At 35.5% G+C, this 20,823-nt stretch overlaps 1 protein-coding gene across 1 annotated transcript in view; it reads right to left on the bottom strand.

Moving 5' to 3' along the window:
• Window positions 1–8,042: 8,042 nt before the first annotated feature.
• LOC145693503 (protein takeout-like) overlaps window positions 8,043–20,823 on the bottom strand; it is a 33,494-nt gene continuing 20,713 nt past the window's right edge. Inside the window, exons 4-6 of the mRNA XM_081769570.1 lie at window positions 17,990–18,132; window positions 10,170–10,319; window positions 8,043–9,094 (exon numbers count right to left, since the gene is read on the bottom strand). Coding sequence (XP_081625696.1) covers window positions 8,940–9,094; window positions 10,170–10,319; window positions 17,990–18,132 — 448 coding nt within the window. The 3' untranslated portion in view covers window positions 8,043–8,939. The remainder of the gene's footprint in view (window positions 9,095–10,169; window positions 10,320–17,989; window positions 18,133–20,823) is intronic.

Below are 20,823 nucleotides of genomic sequence, written 5' to 3'. Positions count from 1 at the left end.
ACATAAAGTAACTATCCGAAACACCCGACCAAAACCAAAAGTCGTTCAAACTTACTGTTACTTCTGATTTCAACATTGATTTCCGCTGAGCAGAGACTGTAAGATATATCGAGATGTGGCTTTAGTAATCGATTCAGTTTCAAAGGAATGCATTGAAATTGAATCCGTCTCCTCCATTATTATTATTATTATTATTATTATTATTATTATTATTATTATTATTATTATTATTATTAAATAATCTGCCTTTTGGTAAGTCCTTGGACTAGTGAGGTTTTCTCCTCTTTTTCCTTACTTCTTTTACTCTTAATTTTCCGTTTGGACCTGGAAATGTTTCTTCCATGTTTCTCAATTTTCAGCTTCCTCTTTTAGCTCCCAATATTTTCTTCTATTTCTTAGATCATCGATCAGTTGTGTTCTTCTTCTTCCTATTCCTCGCTTTCCTTCTATGGCGGTATGAAGAAGACAATTTATTTGCAAGACGTGTCCAATCCAATTGACTTTTCTACGAAGGATGGTGGCTAGAAGCGTCCTCTTCTCTCCTATCCGTCTTAAAACTTCTTCGTTTGTTACTCTTTCTGTCCATTTTATCTTCATCTTCCTCCAACTCCATATTTCGAAGCTCTCTAAATATTTCTTCTCTAACTTCCGTAATGTCCAAGTCTCTCAACCATAAAGTCCAATGCTCCATATATAGCACTTGACCAATTTCTTCCTTAGTCCAATATTAAGGCTGCTAGTTAAGAGTGACCTTTTCTTGAATGCTTCTTTGGCTATGGCAATTCTTGACCTGATCTCTTTGGTGCAGCATGCGTCTTTCGTCAATATACTTCCCAGATATTTGAAATGGACAACCTCTTCAAGTACTCTTCGTTCTACCCTGACATTTAAAGGTGCATTACGCGATATTCTCATAACTTTCGATTTTTCGATGTTGATTTCCATTCCATATAGTTTCCCAGTGTCAGCTATTTTGCCAATCATCTCCTATAGTCCTTTTTCGGTTCTAGCGATAATACCCGTATCATCTGCATACCTGACCTTGTTAATGATCTACCCTCCAATCTTCAAATCTCCAATTCCCATTAATGCCTCCTTCATCAACCATTCACTGTAAATTATGAATAGTTGGGTCGACAAACTACATCCTTGTCTGACTCCTCTTCCAATCTCCACACTATTGGTTTCTCCTCCATTAAATATCTTTAAAACGGCAGATGGTTCAAATTAACCATTTTCGGCTGCAGCAAATAATAGATAGCGACAAATAGTTGTCTGCAATCGATTATGAGTTTCAAGAGAACATACCATCCGTAGAGTAAAAACGATAAGAGATATCAAGATGTAGTTTCTTGCAATTAGTTAAGAATGTAAAGAATAGATTTCATCTTACCCGTTAACTTTCCTCTCAAATCAGAAGTGGCTCATTATAACCATTTCCACTTTTAAGATTGATCGTCATAGAACAAAAATAGAAATAAATAGAGACAAGTTGTTTTCTAACTGGAAATAAAATGAAATATTTAAGATTTACGTCCCACGATTATGCCGATTAGGCTAAAGGAGACGGTGATGATGAGAAATGAATGAAATGGTGAAATGAAGAAAGTGGGAAGAAACAGAAGAACCCCGAGAAAACCCACGAGCACGATGTTTGCCCCCCACAAAGTCTACATGGCGCCAGCTGGAATCGAAACTGGACCCCCAAGCAAGGGAGGTGAACTCTCTACCACTGAGCCACCGCGCCCCCTGTTTTCTAAATGGATTCACAGTATCAAGAGACCACAATCGCAACCCGTAACACTACTAAAACCAGAAGTAGTAGAAATTTAAAATAACTTCCAGTTTCAATCAACGGCGCCATCTTTCCAAAATTTATTTGGGTATATATCAATGGGACTTGTTATATGTTTTCAGGGAAGTCTCGATATATATATATATATATATATATATATATATATATATATATATATATATATATATATATATATATATATATAAAAAATTTGTTTGATTTTCTTTCAGTTAAGATCTTTTATGAAAACTGTCATAAAGGGCTGTGCTCGATTCTGTTCACAATGTAGTTCCCTTTTTTACTGTGGGTACTGCCTTTGATTAGGCCAGAGACAGCCAATTAATGGGGAAGTGTGTTGCTTGGTTGCCTTTGACCAAAAACACATTTGAAACAAACAATTACACTGTGTGATCAAAGTATCTGGACACCTTGCTGAAAATGACTTACAAGTTCGTGGCGCCCTCCATCGGTACTGGTGGAATTCAATTTGGTGTTGGGTCACTCTTAATCTTGATGACAGCTTCCACTCTCGCAGGCATACTTTCAATCAGGTGCTGGAAGTTTTCTTGGGGAATAACAGCCCATTCTTCACGGAGTGCTGAACTGAGGAGAGGTATCGATGTAAGTCGGTAAGGCTTGGCACAAAGTCGGCGTTCCAAAACATCCCAAAGGTGGTCTATAGGATCAAGTCAGGACTCTGTGCAGGCCAGTCTATTACAGGGATGTTATGGTCGTGTAACCACTCCGCCACATGCCATGCAGTATGAACAGGTGCTCGATCGTGTTGAAAGATGCAATCACCATTCCCGAATTGCTCTTCAACAGTGGGAAGCAAAAAGATGCTTAAAACATCAATGTAGGGCTGCGCTGTAAGAGGGCCACGCAAAACAACAATGGGTGCAAGTCCCCTCCAAGAAAAACACGACCGCACCATAATACCACCACCACCGAATTTTACTGTTGGCAATACACACGCTGACAGATAACGTTCACCGGGCATTCGCCATACCCACAACCCGCCATCGGATCACCACATTGTGTACCGTGATTCGTCACTCCACACAACGTTTTTCCAATGTTCACTCGTCCAATGTTTACGCTCCTTACACGAAGCGAGGCGTCGTTTGGCATTTACCTTATGAGCAGCCGCTCGAGCATGAAATTCAAGTTTTCTCAGCTCATGCCTAACTGTCATAGTACTTGGAGTGGATCTTGATGCAGTTTGGAATTCCTGTGTGATAGTCTGGACAGAATTCTGCCTATTACACTTTACGACCCTCTTCAACTGTCGGCGGCCTCTGTCAGTCAACAGACGAGGTCGCCTGTAAGCTTTTGTGCTGCACGTGTCCCTGCACGTTTCCACTTCACTATCACATCGGACACAGTGGACCTAGGGATGTTTAGGAGTATGGAAATCTAGCGTACATATATTCTGACACATGTGACACCCAATCACCTGATCACGCTCGAAGTCAGTGAGTTCCACGGAGCGCCCCATTCTGCTTTCTCACGATGTATAATGACTACTGAGGTCGCTGATAATGAGTACCTGGCAGTAGGTGGCAGCACAATGCACCTATAATGAAAAAAATGTTTTTGCGGGTGTCCGGATACTTTTGATCACATAGCATATGTTTTAGAGGTTAGAAATTTTAACTTCCATCTCAATGTTTTAATTGTTTTTTATTTTATTTTATTTTATTTTATTTTATTTTATTTTTTTTCGATAATGACAATTGAGAAATATTAATTTTATTTTGCTTCTATCAAACTAAAAATCTTGTGGGTTCGGCGCTGAAGCGCCGGAGCACCCACGTAATTGGCGCGAGTGATTTCAATAATTGATTTCCGTAATCCAAAAACGGTGAATGGTATCGAGAAGCATTTTTCTGCAACCAATTCAGATTGCCAACAGTAGATTTCATTTTCCCCGTTAACGCCCTATTCAAACAAAAAGTGTCTCAATATAACCATTCATGTTTTCAACATTTATCGCAATAAAACAAAAATGGTAATAGATATCAACAAACTCTTTCTGCAATCTACATAGCGTCTCAATAGTACATATATATCATCACAATCCGTAGCACTCCACCGAAACCTCAAATGGTTGAAATTTACTAATGCTTCTGGTTTCAATACTGATTTTCCATAGAACAAAAATCGTAAGACAGTGAAATACAGTTTCTTGCAATTGATTCATCGTGCCAGGAATAGGTTGCATCACCTCTGCTTCTACCTAGGTATATGTAAACCGGAAATACTTCAAATTAATCCTTTCCGATTTCAACATTTACCACCATAGAACATAAACATTAACTAAGAGGACCGTAGCCAGCACAAAAATTTCGAGAGAGGCCCGGTCGAAGTTTGGGGGGGGGCCTATCCAACCACATTATAGTTCATCACTATATTATAGTTCACTTGTAAGCCTACCGTGAAACTTTTAGTGGGGGCCAATAAAAATTTAGGGTCACAGTTTCAGGTCCAAGCTTTGTGTTTTCTGAATTGTCCTGTATTGTAAACCATTAAGTTTAAAGTTACAATCACTCCCATATTTATGAGGACATTCCCGATTTGAAGGCTGTCATCAGGTGTTGTTCCGTCGATTTACATTTTGTCCTGGATTTCAGTCATGACAATCTTTCCACTCTCTTCCGTATGCCCTATCCTAATTTCAGTATTCTAAAATATTACTATTAGTATTACATATTTTCACTCTAACAGCTACATAGATAGGGTTCCACATTTTCGTACTAAAAATATACACTGATCACCAGTTGAGTCTGAGACATCTACCTAATACCGTGTACCACCACCTTTCACTCTGATACCGCCGTGGCATGGACTCCTCGAGGCACCTGAAGTGTTGTTGCATCTCCGTCCATATCTGCTGCAAAGTCTCCCACAGAGCCCACAGGTTGGTCGGAGGATAGTTCACGGCCTGAAAGTGTCGTACCATGGCGTTCCAGATGTGTTCAATGGGATTGAGATCCGGTAACCGTGATGGCCAGAGAAGTGTTGCGAGATCAAAGAGTGCTCATTAAACCAACCTGCTGCCATCCTAGAGCGGTGGGGCAGAGCATTGTCCTGCTCAAAGGTGAGGTCATTATTAGATTGTTGCAGCCGAGCAAATAATAGGACATGGTCATCTAGAAAATCGCGGTAACATTAGCCTGCGAACCATTTCAGTCCAGGTAAACATGTCCAGATGAGAATACCACCACAAACGGCCTGCACAATTTCCTGCTGCCACGATGGATCAATAGCCTCATGCGGTTGGCTACTTACTAGTACCCGTCCCTTGGCTTGTAACAATGTAAAATGTGACTCATCGCCCTAGGCAAACTTTTCAAACATTTCCGATGGCGGTTTTCCTTGCGGAGTGTATAATTTATTTAGTGCGATGGCGGTGCCTTGCTTGCTTTCATACTTGCAAATTCTTTCACTATTACTATCGGCTCTATTTCTTTATTTCATTTATTTATTTCAACAGATACTCAAATGCAGCATAACTAGTGCAATTTACACAGAAAGCATAAGAATTAACAATAGAAAAAAGTAAAGTAATTAAAATGACAAAGCAAAGATGAAGTTCTTTAATTCATTTTTAGTTATTTTAAATTTGTGTAATTATTGTCAGTAGCTGAGTAACTTAAAAATGTCGACGTCAGTTGTTAGCTGATTAAATAAATTTGTGCTCCGTTGAAAAGGACCTTTGAATAGTCGACAGTCTATGGCGGGAAAGGTGGACGAGGTGGATATTTGATGTTACTCGGGTAGGAACGTGAAGGGATAATTCTTGAAGTAGGTCTTCAGACCTTGAATTTCCATTGACTACCTTCTATAGAAACTTTAGGGCAGTGACATTTCTGCGAACATCCGGAGTTTGGATATTCAGATACAACAGGATATCTTCTTTAGTCATAGAATGAACAGTGGGAACACGGAAACGTACTATGAACAGATAGATGTTCCCCCACTCCAAATAGGTGAGCAGTACTCAATCTTAGGTGATCCCACATTTCACTAACTTCCTCTTCCTAAATGTGTAGGGCGCTGGCACACGTAGGTTTTGGCTAATGTTGATAAACCGTACGTTAAAAAAAAGCCAGCCATTCCGCCCCTATATGTTTCTGCCCTAGGCAGCCGCCTAGGTTGTCTATATGGACAAGCCGGTCCTGCCAAGGATTTAGTTTGCAATTTTCTTGTGACGTTAAATACTATATGCTAATACATATTCCGAAATCTTCTGAACTATAAATATTGAGACTCTATATACTATACTGTTCAAGGTGAGTACTACTCTTAAGTTGCACATTGTGTCATGTTACATTATGTTGCTTGTGCTAGTTAAATATTGCATTCTTCGTGTTCAGCATTACATTTTTAAGTTGGTTGTGACTTTAAGCGATGTATTGCTCATATTGTGCTGTGTATCGTTAAGATAATGTTGAGGTCCATCAGTAAATAAAATTACAAAGTGAAACACTATACTGGATATTAGAGTAGTATACTATAACTGTAATTTGAGCTTGAAGTAACACATTAGCTGTAATGTGAACTATACTCTGCACTGCTCATGGTAAATGTTTAATCTTACGTTGTTCTCTATATATTTACTGGCTTAGTTTCATATTTTATGTTATTTTGTATGCATACTCGTATGTGTAGATATATTTGTTTCTCTTTGGATATAGTGCATCTCTAGGTAACACATTTTCATATTATCAGGTTAAGTATTCATTTTGAGATGAATTTCCATTTTTCGATATTCTGAAACATTAACAAGTTACTGCCTGTGACTGCCTGGTGTATACAGCTTCTGCTCTTACAATACTTCTTATTGTAACAATATAGGCTAATTCATAATATAAGGCAGAAACTATAAGTCTACACTAATATATCAGATATTACTTAAATTGAAGTGCTTCAACCACAGTTTTACAACTGTGTGTGCATCACAGTTAGGAGTGTGTAGTTTCACTGTTAGGGGTACTGTTAACAGTAGGTGTGTCACTGTTAGGAGTTCGTATGTCATTGTTAAGAGTCTGTGTTACTGTTAAAAGTATATGAATTAATGTAAAAAATGTGCGTGTCACTCTTAGGAGAATATGTGTTACGTTACGAGTGTGTGTGTCACTGTTAGGAGTTGTACTGTACATCAACTGTTAGGATCATGTATGTCACTGTTGGGAGTATTTGTGTCACTGTAAGGAGTACGTGCATCACTGTTGGAAATATGTTTATCATCGTTAGAAGTATACAAAGAACAATAGGTATAATCTGCCTCTTAATAGTGTATTTTATATTTACGGTGCATAGGTCTAAATAAATTGAACAATTTGTTCCAGCAGATTAAAACTATCAGTTTCTATTGGCCAAAAACGACAATTCTATTGCCATAACACTTTATTTTTCACAAAAACTACACACGACAATTAACACTCCAATATGTAACTTTGTTCAGACCTTATTTAGAACTATTGATTGATATACAGTATGTGGTTATCTTTGGATAATGTAATCGTTAAGACGAAGTCAAAGCTTAAGATTTTATAATGATTTTGCACTATATCTCTTTAATTGTACTGTATACTATTATCTTCCTGATATCATTTAAAAAAAACTTGATGAAATCTACTTCAATATTAGTTTCATCTTAATGTATGGTGGTTATAACACATCATCATTTCTAAAGTTTACAAAAAAATTAGTTTTTATCTACTTTGTCAAAAACTATGCATGACAATTTACACTCATCCGTAAAACCTTGATCAGGTCGACAAGATCTAATGATTAGGAAATGCCTCATCTTTCTTTCGTTATACAATAATAATAATAATAATAATAATAATAATAATAATAATAATAATAATAATAATAATAATAATAATAATAATAATAATAATAATATAGTCTACTGTAGGATTTGTCTGAATAAGAACTAATAAAAAGCTGTAACATGACTTTTTAAGGTCACAACACTTTTCAAAATCCAACGAATAGCTTGAACTCATTTTAATAATGCAGATAGTAAAGGTATTGGTCTCTTACTGTACCGTAAGTGTAAGATAGAAGTCAGTTGTTACTAACTTAACAAAGTTAATTACAGAATGCAGACTTTCAAGAGGTTCATGCTCCTAAGCGGATGCGTTTTTATGATTTTTTCTATATTCTAATACAGTAAATGTTTACTTGTACATATCTGGATAAACGGGAGTTAATGTCCGGAACCCGTCTTGCGTACGCTATTGCTGTAATTTATTTTTTAACAAAAAATACATAAATAACAACATTCTAAAGGTAATATTCGAGCTACCATTTGTACACAAGTATTGGTATACAAAAAGACTTATACCCTTGTAAATATTTTTTATTCAACATAATGTATGATACATATTTAATACCTAGATAGAAATGTTTCTTCCTATTATTACTTTTGTCAAGTCTTAATTTGAATATGTACTTAATATTTTCGATATTAATTAGTTTACTTTCATGTACTGAAGCTAAAATCTCAATGGCCTTAATAGTAGAGACTACTAAATACATATCTATAATCACCATGCCATATATTTTAAGCATTGAAGATGTTTAGATTCATTTATATCAAGAAAATGATAACGATACTGTTGATGAGCGTTTGCTATGAAAAGCAGAATATAATTATAGATCATTTAACCAGAATCTAAATTGCTGTTCTAATTCTGTGAATCATATATAGATTTACCTTCATTCTGTTCAAAGGTACTTCTTCAATTTAATATATATTGCTATAGATTGCTTGAATTTAAGATATTTTAGCATATGCTTCATTGCTTAACATAGAGTAAAATCTTCTTTACAATAAGTGCAATATTTTCTTCATACCTCTAAATTATTCAATTGACATCATATATATTTCACGCTGAATACCTATAATTTTGTATCATAACTGAAACAATGAAATACTATATTTACAAAATGTATTATTCATATGAATATGCAGGTTAAGTGAACATCAGTAACAGCAAATGTCTCTCTCACTAAAGGAACAACTAAATGTCATGTCATTAACATTTATTTTTTAATACTCTGTCTTTTATGAAAGTTTCTACCTATATATCTACTATTTGTTCACAAGCAAAATAGATAATAATATTTAATACTCGGGGAAAAGATCATCAAAAGGTACATTGAGGAAAATTTTGTTTGCTATATCACTCATAAGAACATCGGAGACCTCTTTGATGTACGGCACCATTTCGCTAAAGACAACCTGCCAGAAGGTGTTCAGAACCGCTAAAGCTGCTTCACCTACAATAATATAAGAAACAAAACTCTTCTAAATCAAAAATACATTTTTATCCATTGAAGTAATGATTATAATAAAACAAAGTATGGTTTCTTTAATAAAGTAATCATTCTGATACAAATATGTATATATTGATTCTGGCGGAAATATTATTTAATTTAAATGAACTATGATTCTGATGAAACAGTGGGTTTTTATTTAGTTAAATTCTGATTTTGATAAAACAACGTGTGTTTCCAATTTGTGTACTTTTGATTTTCATAAAACAAAACATACTTTCATTTAGTGCAATGCTGATGAAAGCAAATTATGTTCCCATTTAATTTAATTTCGATTTTAACAAAATATGTTCATTTAGTGCCATTTTTCATTACCATAAAACAAAATATAATTTGAATTTTGATTAATTTTAATAATATAAGGTGTGATTTTACTTACTGAAATTTTGATTTTGATAAAACAAAATATGTTTGCATTTAACTAAATTATGATTTTAATAAAACGAAGTACGTTTTCGTCTAGCTGAATTTTTGTTGTGGTAAAACAAAGTGTGCATTAGTCTAATGAAATTTGGTTTGTTTTTACTTAGTAAAATGTTCATTTTGATAAAATTATTCTTTTAAAAATAGAATTCACTAAAAATACATGGACAATTTAAAGCTTATATTTATCTATGAGAAAATTTCTACAGATCAACGAATGAATCCATTTATTTACCTTCATGAAACCGTTTAAAAAATTGAAAACATTGAAGAGTAATAGGAAAGCACGGAGAAAGTGTTCAGAAAAGCAAGAGAGAAAAGATTAATAATAGGATGCTTAAAGTGAGAAAAATATTTAACTGCTTAGAACGTTATTTAAGAATAAAGTATCTTATTACAAATGTAATTGAAGGTAAAACAAGGAGAAACGGAAAAGCTTGCAATTCATGAAATGAAGTGCAAAAGTCCAGGGAACCTTTTAGTTTGGGACAAAAGAAATAATAATAATAATAATAATAATAATAATAATAATAATAATAATAATAATAATAATAATAATAATAATAATAATAATAGTGGTAGTGGTGATACTTACTAAGAACTGTATCGCCTCCAAAGAGGTTCTCCAAGTACAGCTTCATATTTCCAATAACTGGTTCAACATTTATATGATTGATCTTCATGTACATTAGGCCATTCTTCTCAATGGGTTTTCCTTCTATCGTAAACGTTGCCGCAATATCAGCTGAAATTATTTGAATAAGTTACTATTTTAATAGATTTTACATTCCAAATTGTTAAATCGTAATTATAATTTGACCAGAATGATTTGATTCCTGGTTGACCTGGAATTACAGATGAATGTACAATACCAAACTGACACAGCCAAATACAGAATGATCTATTTTCGATCAACTGTTATAAATATATGTCAATACAGTGTTGTGTTAGTTTATATTCTCCTTAATTGTAGCATCTCAAATAACAAGTTGGTAGTCTCGAGTTTATAGCAGGAACATATTCATATATCTACATATATCTATATATGTCTATATCTATCTATCTATCTATCTACCTACCTATCTATCTATCTATCTATATATATATATATATATATATATATATATATATATATATATATATATCGAAGAAAATGTTAAGCACTTGGAAGGAATGGTCGAAGTAATTTTGTACACGTGCATACCATCAGTGGGTATGTAAATGATTACGCTTGTAATGATGTGTGGGCGCTAGAACAGCCTCCAGAGTGAATTAGTGTTGCCATCACATAACTATGTTATTAGTCCTGATAGGGTATAAGTGGTGTGAGCAGCGTCACACGGTTAATGAGTATTATAAAGGACAATGGAGGGTGCCGTTGAACAATTTTAAAAGGGTCTCGCTGCGAGTTGTAGTGGCTGGCTGGTTGAATCATATAATATCTAGGCATGTGGTTCATCCGGATGATGTAACAGTGGCCTGATGTTTGACTGAATGAGAACATAAGGAAAACAACTCGTCGTAAAGTTTCCAGTCCACCAAGGGAGACATCGTATCCCCTTTATGTCTACACCTGCCATCCAGGCACAAGTAATGGACTCACTACAACACTGTGTATCATTCTGGACTATTGGTCAGAGATTAGCAGCAGCAGCAGCAGCAAAACTACTGAATCACCGTCCCATTTATAGACTGATATTAACATCATAAGACGTCTGCGTTTGGAGCTGCCGTGCTGGAAAGAATGAACTAATGACGAATGCCTTTTTGTCATTTTCAGTAATAAATTTAAGTTCGGAACTACCACGGTTGACTATCATTCGCAAATACAGTGCTCTGAGGAGAGAGAACCTATTCGACCAATGTCTTGAGGAGACATCCCGATGTTACTTTTGTAGCTATTGTGTAGAAAACCAACATATATGACTTCATATCATCTCTGGTGGTAAATTCTGGGAGCTTTGGCTTACAATAGTCGTGAATATTCTGCACCTTCATATATTACTTCTCATGAGGTACTATGCTGATACCATTTTTGAACAGAACAATGCTCGTCAACACATGGCATGTGTCTCTGTGAGCTTCCTACATGATGGTGAAGTATTCCCTTACCCAGTACGATCCTCCGATCTGTTTCCAATAGAACATTAGTAGTAAAAGCTGAGTCGTAAACTCCGCTCTAGTACCAATACGATGGTCAGTTACAATAATTGTGGTCCAACTTGGCTCAGAAGAGGATTCAGTAGCTGCCTTACATCCCTCTCAACGAAATCAGTGCATGCATCCAAGCCCAAAGGGGCGCAACTTCATACCTATAGTAACAACACTAGTGGAGTATTTTCTGCCATTATTATAAATTTCTCAAACGTTAAAAATTTCATTTTGAAGATTAGGTTTAAAAATTCAATATAATACACACGTAGACGTTGGGGGACGAGCTTTCTGAAATGTTAGAATATAAAAATTGATATTATTTAGATGTATTATTTAGAATATAAAAATTGAGAATGGATGTATTGCACTGAAGTCCACAAAGTAGTAGAAAATTTGAAAATTTTACAGAAGTATTACATTTTCCTTTTGAACCATTGCACATAGCACATAAAATTTGGTTATGTTTGTTTCTGTTGTACAGAATAGAAGTATCTTATTCGTTTGCACGAAGGTTAGAAATCGGACAAGAATGACTGTGCAACCAATTCAACATAGCGAATTCAACAGACAGTGAAGTCATTTTGCTCATTTTGTTTAAAACTGGAAAATGTGAAGAGATACTTGTGATCAATTATCACGTGTGTGATGCTGTTGTAATAAGAGGTCGTAATGCATTGCACACATATGGTTGTAGTGTCATAGTCAGAATTATGTGTAATTGGTGGAAATTGATGCGAACAATAAACAAATAGAGCTACGGATTTCATATAGTACAGGAATCATAAGGACAACCTTCTAAAATTTTCATTTCTTATGAATTTTAGCAACACTGGACCAATCTTTATAGCCATGTATAACCCATGGACAAAGACAGAGTTTATAAAATTTAATTAAATTTTTGGTTCGTAATTCCCAAAGGTAAGGTGGTTAGTTTTTGAAGTTTACGTGAACCATCTCTGAATTGAGACTACCTGATTCGGTTCCCGGTGAGGGCACTCGGTCGAAAAAGTGTAAATGGCTTTTTCAGGACATAAATCTTGAATGAGGTTTCCCGGGGTTTCCTCATTCACACCAGGCAAATGCCGGGGTGGTACCTAACTTATAGGTCCCTGGCCACTTCCTTCCTTCCCTTTCCCCGAATAATGTGCTCGCCGAGGAACGGCATCCCTCATACATGACGAGCTAAATGGCCATAGATGCCGAAAGGCCAAAAATCTAAATCCTAAGTCCTACTTCATTCGGAGCCTACTGCTCAAAGTGGAATCTGAACCCTTACTCGGGTTTGAATTCGAGTCAAGTACCCTTATCGGGATGCTTGGATGCAGTGGTGATCTCACGAGTGGCTCAAAGATAAATTACTCAAAGGACCTACGTAGTTTACCCTCTTGGAATCTTTCAAATCGTGCACAATCTGGTTTACTAGTATTTTAGCAGTACTATTTTTGCTCCTGGTTTATTCAACAACCTTCCTTCGCCCCGGAGAAATCTAAAATTATATGCTTATGACTGCTTATGACTGCTCGGGTGTAACCGAAAACATGGATAGTAACATTAAATAGTTAACATTTACATCCAGTGTGACTTTAAGTTTTGATAGATTAGATGACCAATGCTTCTATTATAAAGCTTTTTGCCACAGCACTGGGTAGATAATAAGTCTATAACAGAAAATCAGTTTGATTACTTTCATTAACTTTTCACAAGTAAGAAAACTTGAGACTACGTGTGAAACGAGGATTAAACGACCGCAACAAGGATTTGTTAAAATCGTTATTAACATTAAACAAGAGTCAAGTTTACCATATTCAGCACACGTTACCAGAAAAGAATATTGATCCATATAGTGCCATGAACCACAAGTACAGTTAGTGATTACTCTTAGAACACGCCTATGAAAAGAAGAAACTACAGATTCTGCCTTAATTGACCAAAGATAATATTTCAAACCTTGACACCACAGAATCTTTTAAAGTTCTTTCGTTCTAAAAGCAAACTGTCCTTGACATTAATTAAAATGCAACATGTATCATGTTTCTCTTTAAGAAGAAAAAAGAATGGATCAATGAATTAGCATGCTTAATTACTGTGAAAGACCTGTTGAAAGAAATAAGTATAACATTGCACGCTTTTAAGTAAATGCAATGTCACAGGCTTCAATTGTTATCCAATGTCAACGATATTCATTCATTCTTTAGCAAAAAAAGAAGGTCGTTGCATTAGACCGGTTCTTGTATAAAAGGTTCTTAGCAGATGTGATATAACTGTCTCAAATCATGCGTACCAAATAATACAATTTGTTCTATTTTTATAGAAATATTGATTAGCAGAGCTCAGATTATGACATATTTTTACAACGCTTTTCTTAGACTAGTTTTGTGATTATTTATTTCTTTTTAGACTTAAATCTTGTAATTTGAATTTCATGCCTTGTTAATGTGCAGGAGAGTCTAACTCTCATAAACAAGTATATATATGCAATCTGTCTTTTTAATGTCCTACGATTCTGCTCTGTAGGCTAAGGCAGACGATGATTTTAAAGCAAGTGAATCATGATGAGAAAATTGATTGAATAAGCAACTGGGGGTAAAAGGGACTCCCTCGAGAAAACCGACGGACATGGTGTTGTCCTCCACAGACTTAAAATCATCTAATAGCCATAATCATCATAATCATAATAATAATCCAATCATCTATACTAATATACGTATAAAATAACATGTATGATATGATACGTATAAAATAAAATTCCTGTCTGTCTATGAGTAAGTAATCGGATTTTTGCACAAAAGGGAATCACTTAAGCCATAACATTGTGTACACAGATAGATTTTCACCAGATAAAATCGCGTACGAATCCAGTATTATTTCGCGACTCGAGCTGGATTTAGAGGGTCAAAATAAAAAGTACGTACTGTATATGTACAGTGTACATATTCCCTGTAAGATAGTCACCCTAAACGTTCTGTGTATGTTCTAGATTGCATAGTTTTGAGATCCTTGATCTTTTTTTTTTTTTTTTCATTATCCTTAATCTTTCCATGCGAGGAACTTACATATTAGTTGACCCAAAAATGGATGAGAATGGGTACTTTTGCTATTATAACAAGTGTTCAGAAAAAAAAAAAAAACACACACACATACACACGTAACATTTCACATTAAACAAATTATATATTTTCAAGTTAAGGAATTAAGGGGTAAAAAATTGATTACAGGGTAATGAACAAGGTTTAAAATAATAATATAACAGTAAACATTTTATAAACAATCCATTTGTAATATGTAATTCTTTTTGGAGTGGAGAAATGAAGAAATAACATGTCAAAAGATATTGGATCCGATTTAGTGTTTAGCTGACATTTTTATTTTCTTCCATTATCCTTAATATTTTGGTTAAGACAAAATAAAGAAAGAGACTAATAATAAAAGCATTCGGCGCTATTTAATGTTAACTGACGATTCTATTATCAACCATATCGTTAATGTATTCGATAGGATAAATGAAACAATTGAAATATTTTACCGATTTAATATTTAAGTGACGATTCAATTATCGACAACTTATCCTTAATATATTTGGTAGGACAAATAGGAGAATTCAAATATTGCGCTGATTTAATATTTAACTGACGATTCTATTATCGACCATTTTATCCTTAATATATTCTGTACGGTAAAATGAATTAATGAATTATCAGGTTAAAATCATTGGTCGCAATTTATGAGCATAATACCATGATACTCTTCAATGGCTGCCAGTGTTCATGTCACAGTAGTCGTGGTGGCTCAGTGGTAAAGCGTTCACGTCTCGTGTCTGAGGTCCTTTGTTCGATGCCAGCTTGCGTCAAGTGAACTTTGTGTTGGACAAAAACCGTGTGCATTGTTCTCTCTGGTTTCCTCCGTATCTTCCAACTTTCTTCATTCCACCATTTCACTCATTTCTCATCATCACCGTCTCCTTTACCCTAGCCGACATAATCGTGGGACGTAAAACCCAAAAAGTTGATTTCATTTAATTTGTTCATATCACAATGAGTATGATCAGCATAACTTAGGCATTCAATTTTGTTTGAAAGAGTGCTCTTTTCTTGTGGTCCTACGTAAACTTTATAAGGATCTAAATATTGCTTTCGGAGCTAAACTACGAAGAGTTTAAGCAAATATATGGTTTATATTTGAGCTGCCAGATTTTCTACTTTTCTCCCGTAAGTTTTATGAGTTTTCCTGCACATTTTCCGATATACATTTTTACTTTTCCTGTAAAACGATTTCTTCGCTTTTTTATTTAATAAATGAAAGAAATTATAATTCTGGTTACTTTTAACATACTTTTTATAGGTTAGTAAGAAGAAGAATGCTATCTAGTTATATGATCTCGTTTCTCACACTGTTGACTCAACCCAACGAGGTAACTTAGTATTTAGAAGGACAATTCAACATTTTTTAAAAAAAATCTCCTATCTCACCGACCCTCAAATCTTACAGTTAATGATAATTTGGTTTAAGCATCTCAGCCTCAGTTTGTCAACATCATCTCGATTATATTATTCGATCAACCGTGTTGTTGGGCCAACTGTTAGAAATAGAAACTTTAGTAAAAGAAGCAGAATCCCAAGTGTCTCTGAATTTCGATAAGTCTCGCAAGGCATTTAGAACGTATAAAGAAAACGATGTGAGGCTGTTAAAAATGCAAAGTCTTCATTAAACTACAATTAAAAGGCAACAAAAGTTTGTGTACTATACTGAGCTCTCGCGTGACTAAGCGGTTAAAGTACATAGAGAACTCGGATTAGATTTCTAGCAGGAGCTCATTGGTTCAGATCCTACGTTAAGCTGCAAGTCCGCGTCTCATATAGCCGAAAGAGACACTAAACTCAAATCAAATCAACTGCTTAATATACTTGGTTGGTTGCATTCGAGTTTAGTGTCCATGTCAGCAGCGAGGCTGCATGAAATGGGGATCCGAACAACATGAGCTCCTACCGGGAATTCTAATATACCTTTTCGTGTTATTTTTGCAATTACTTTTAATGGAATTGTTCATTTTCCAATTAAAAACATTCGACGTTACTATGTGAAACCACATATTGTATGTATGTTTGTTATCAGAGATATGTTATATGTTATATGTTTGTTGTCGCTGGGGAAGAGAGAGGTCTTCATCAGATGCTGAGTGTTTTCCATGGGTTTGAAGAGGACTAATTTGGGAAACAATAAAATGAAATCTTTAAGTTTTACGTCCCATGATTATGCCGGTTAGACTAAAGGAGAGATGATCGGAGATGAGTGTAATGGTGGAATGAAGAAAGTGGGAGGAAATGGGAGAACCCCGAGAAAACCCGCGAGCACGGTGTTTGTCCACCACAAAGTCCACGCGGCGCGAGCTAGGATCGAACCAGGACAATAAGCAACGGAGGTGAACACTCTACCACTGAGCCACCGCGCCGCATTGACTAATTTGAGTTTTTTGTAAAAGCTTCGTTGTGCTGTTCTGACTGCTGAGAGGCTGCTGTTGCTTCTAGTGGTTCCTGGTTAAGATGCGTTGGGGCAGCATCTAGCTGTCCCTTCTGAAGATGTTAAGGGGCTGTGCCTAGATTCGTGTATTTTCTTGTATAGGGTTTGTTCCCCTTCTTGCTTTGCCTAGGAAGTTTCGGATGTGACATGGTGTATGGGGCCACTTGTTGTTCTTGATTAATGGTTATTGAATGGCTCTGGTAAGGGCCGTTTCGCGACTGATAGTATCTTCTGATCCTTGCAAAGTCCGCCTAATTAGGGTTTGCTCTTACAACTCTCTCTGGTACTTACTTATAGTATACTTACTGCTTTACTTATTTTCTTCGCTCTTGGTGTGTTATGTTGGCTTATCTGTTTTAAAAGTATAATTCTGAACTTATTGAAAGAGTGCTTGTGTCTGTTTGTATCACACTAGTTATTATATGTGTTTATACATTAAGATGTATCTCTGTAAACAGTAAAAAAAAAGTATGTAAACCTGATTTGGATTCTTTTGTTATATAAGTTTAGCGAAGCTTGCTTAATGTTATGAATTGATATTGTTTTAAATGTAGCCACCTATACTTCTCTCGCTGCGTCATTTTCTGTAAAGTAAACAAATGAATTTATTTTTCTCTGTTCTATAGTATTGTCAGAAAAAAAAATAGCGTAAATATTGAAATTGTTAAAATGGGCCTTGCCTTTTAATAGTTACATCAGGATTATACAAAAACATTATTTACATTAATAACGGGTTATAATACTTACTGTATGTTCCATTAAATCGTCCTTTGCCGTACATTGGGAACAATGCCAAGCGTCCTTCTCCTTTGTAATCCCCTTCACAAAATAGTCGAGGAATTTTCGTTTCCATTTCTAAATGAAATTTTTCAGGCTTGTAGTAATTTACTCTGTATCAATAAAGAAAAGAGTGGCACAGGTTTATTTTAATGAATACACACTTTCATAAAGTTCTAAGACAAAAAATTCATAATTTTGCATTGAAAAATTCTACTATCATAACGGGTATATAATGTGAACGATACAATGCTTATTAAATTCTAATATCAATTTTGAAGGAAACTAATGTATTGAAAGTAGCAGTGATATTACGAAAAAAAAAAAGAAGAGAGTATTGCAAATGACTGGGAAGAGGAAAGAAATAGGTTTTGATATTGGGAAGATCTGCATCCGGACGAATATGATGGAAAGATTGGTGAAAGGCAAAAGATGAACGGGATAAAATGTAAGGATAGCTCGTTCACAATTCAAAAAATGTGCATAAATCAACAAATATTGAAGCATTTGGAGTCTTGCACACAATACGAGATCCGCGCTTATTGTTGAAAGAGATTGTGCTCTAGAGGGGTGGCCGTTTTTCAAAACATGTAGTTAAATGTAGGGGTGAAAGAGGAAATGTTTGAAACATAAAGTGAAATTAGTTGAGTTCTCACGTGGTAGCTTTAAAAATAACTCCTGTTACTGCGTTCAATGAATGTCCGTGCTACCTCTCCTACTTCACGATTGTGCGAACTGCCTTACTTGCGTAGGGGGAAACCAGCAATGTTGTAGGACGTATATTGGAGTAGTCGTCGTATACGCACCTAATACTTTTATAGTCCGCCCTGTATTCACTGTAAATTTACGAATGAATAGCGTATATGGGATAGGTATACGCTATACGAGAAGGTATTGAAACGTTCGTGCAATCATCTAGAAGGTGACAAAGTACGAATCCCTTCGGACATGCATTTTATTGTTAAATCCTTGTATGTTAAACATGCAAATTTTGAACTCTTTAGAATAACTCTTTTTTAAAACAAATCACTGAAGGTAACATGATCGATAGGGTGGAGGCACGAAGAGTCATTAAGTTCCTCCATCTTCAGGACAAATCAGCAAAGCAGATCAAGGAAGAGATGAAAGAAGTCTATGTGGATGAAATCCCATCCTATGGAAGCGTCCAAGTGGAAACCAATTCTAAACTCACAAATGACCATCGTGGACGCCTCTAGATCTGGAAGACCATCTTTCACTGATGATGCCGCCTTGACGGAGAAAGTTGAGAAGGTCATAATGGAAGACAGGAGGATATCTATTGAAAGTGTTATGTGTTCAACAAGTATGAGTTATGGGTCTACCTGGAATATCGTTCAGAACTAGCAGCATCTTCAGAAAATGTCAGCATAGTGGGTGCCATGACCGCTCACACCTTTCCAGAAGAGAAATACAGAGAATGCAGTAAAAGAAATGTTGCATCACTGTGAGGTGGATGAAGAGGATTTTTTCGGAAGATAAGTGACAATGGATGACAGTTGGGTTTATCTTCATGACTCAGAGAGAAAGCATATGAGCGAACAATGGATGTACTACTACTCCCCCGTAAAAAGGTACGACTGCAGAAATCTGGCTCCAAGGTGATACTTTCCGTTTTCTGAAACTGTGATGGAATAATCATGACAGATTACCTACCAAGGGACAAACTATCACTTTTACCTATTATTACCATCTCCTGACTAAGTTACGAGAAAAATTGAAGAAGAAACGTCGTGGTTTGGTCAGAAAAAGGTTGCTGCTGTTGGCAGACAATGTTTAACAATATCAGAATTAAAGTACGCTAACAACCTCCGTAATGCTAATAACAACATCATTCTGGCCAGCTACAAAATTTAAAATAAAAATAGAAAAGAAAAAGGAAAGAAAATAGGCACCAAGAAATTGAAATACTGAAAAGTTACAAATTGAAGAAGAAAGAAACATTAGGTTTCAGATTGCCCGTTTTTATGGTGTACTACCCGTTCCAGAGGCCCTTTATTCTTTTCCCGTTTAATTTGCTCTACGCCATGATTACAGCAAAAAGTTTTCTCTTCAGCTCCAAGAAACGGATGAAGAAGGAATATTTTCTGGTGCGCGAGGCCCCGGGTTCGATTACTGCACGGAGAAGTTTGAAATTCGAACGCGTTACTGAGATTTGGGTTCCTCCTTAAACTGTAACCCCACGTCTAATATACCCTCGGTACTGCAGTGGACGCTAAAAACTCATACTACCAACCAAGAATTAGATTAGTCTCAATGTTTAGTGTTCAGACGACAGAAGTAACTTGACTGTTAAATAGTGTAAAAATGATATGAATATAATTATAGGCAATATAGCTTGAAACATGACATGTACAGATTACTATGGAGTATCGTATTTAAGAAACTTGGAAGGAACGAGAACCCTATGTGAAATTATCTCATAGAAATAATTGTTTCAAAATGTTTTTCTTTTACATAACTGAAAATATTGTAACCCTACGAGAACGTTCTCATCTTCTCCCACTGCCGCACCGCCTTAACTAATAAACCAATAAATCGTAAGCACCAACCAGGATGCTAATCATCTCCAAGTTCTTGGGCACAAATCTCCCAAAATTTACCATTCTTCCCCCAAAATGAAGAATTCTTCCCAAAAACATACCATTCTCCTCCCAAAATATACCATTCTTCCACACAAATTTACCATTCTTCCCCCCAAAATATACTATTCTTCCCTCAAAATATATCATTTTTCTCCCAAAACATACCATTCTTCCTCATAAATATACCATTCTTCTTCCAAA

The sequence above is a fragment of the Thermobia domestica genome, chromosome 8, assembly GCF_964235325.1.
Source record: "Thermobia domestica chromosome 8, izTheDome1.hap1.1, whole genome shotgun sequence".
In the NCBI taxonomy this organism is placed as follows: Eukaryota; Metazoa; Arthropoda; class Insecta; order Zygentoma; family Lepismatidae; genus Thermobia; species Thermobia domestica.
This window is presented reverse-complemented; position numbering and strand designations above follow the sequence as displayed.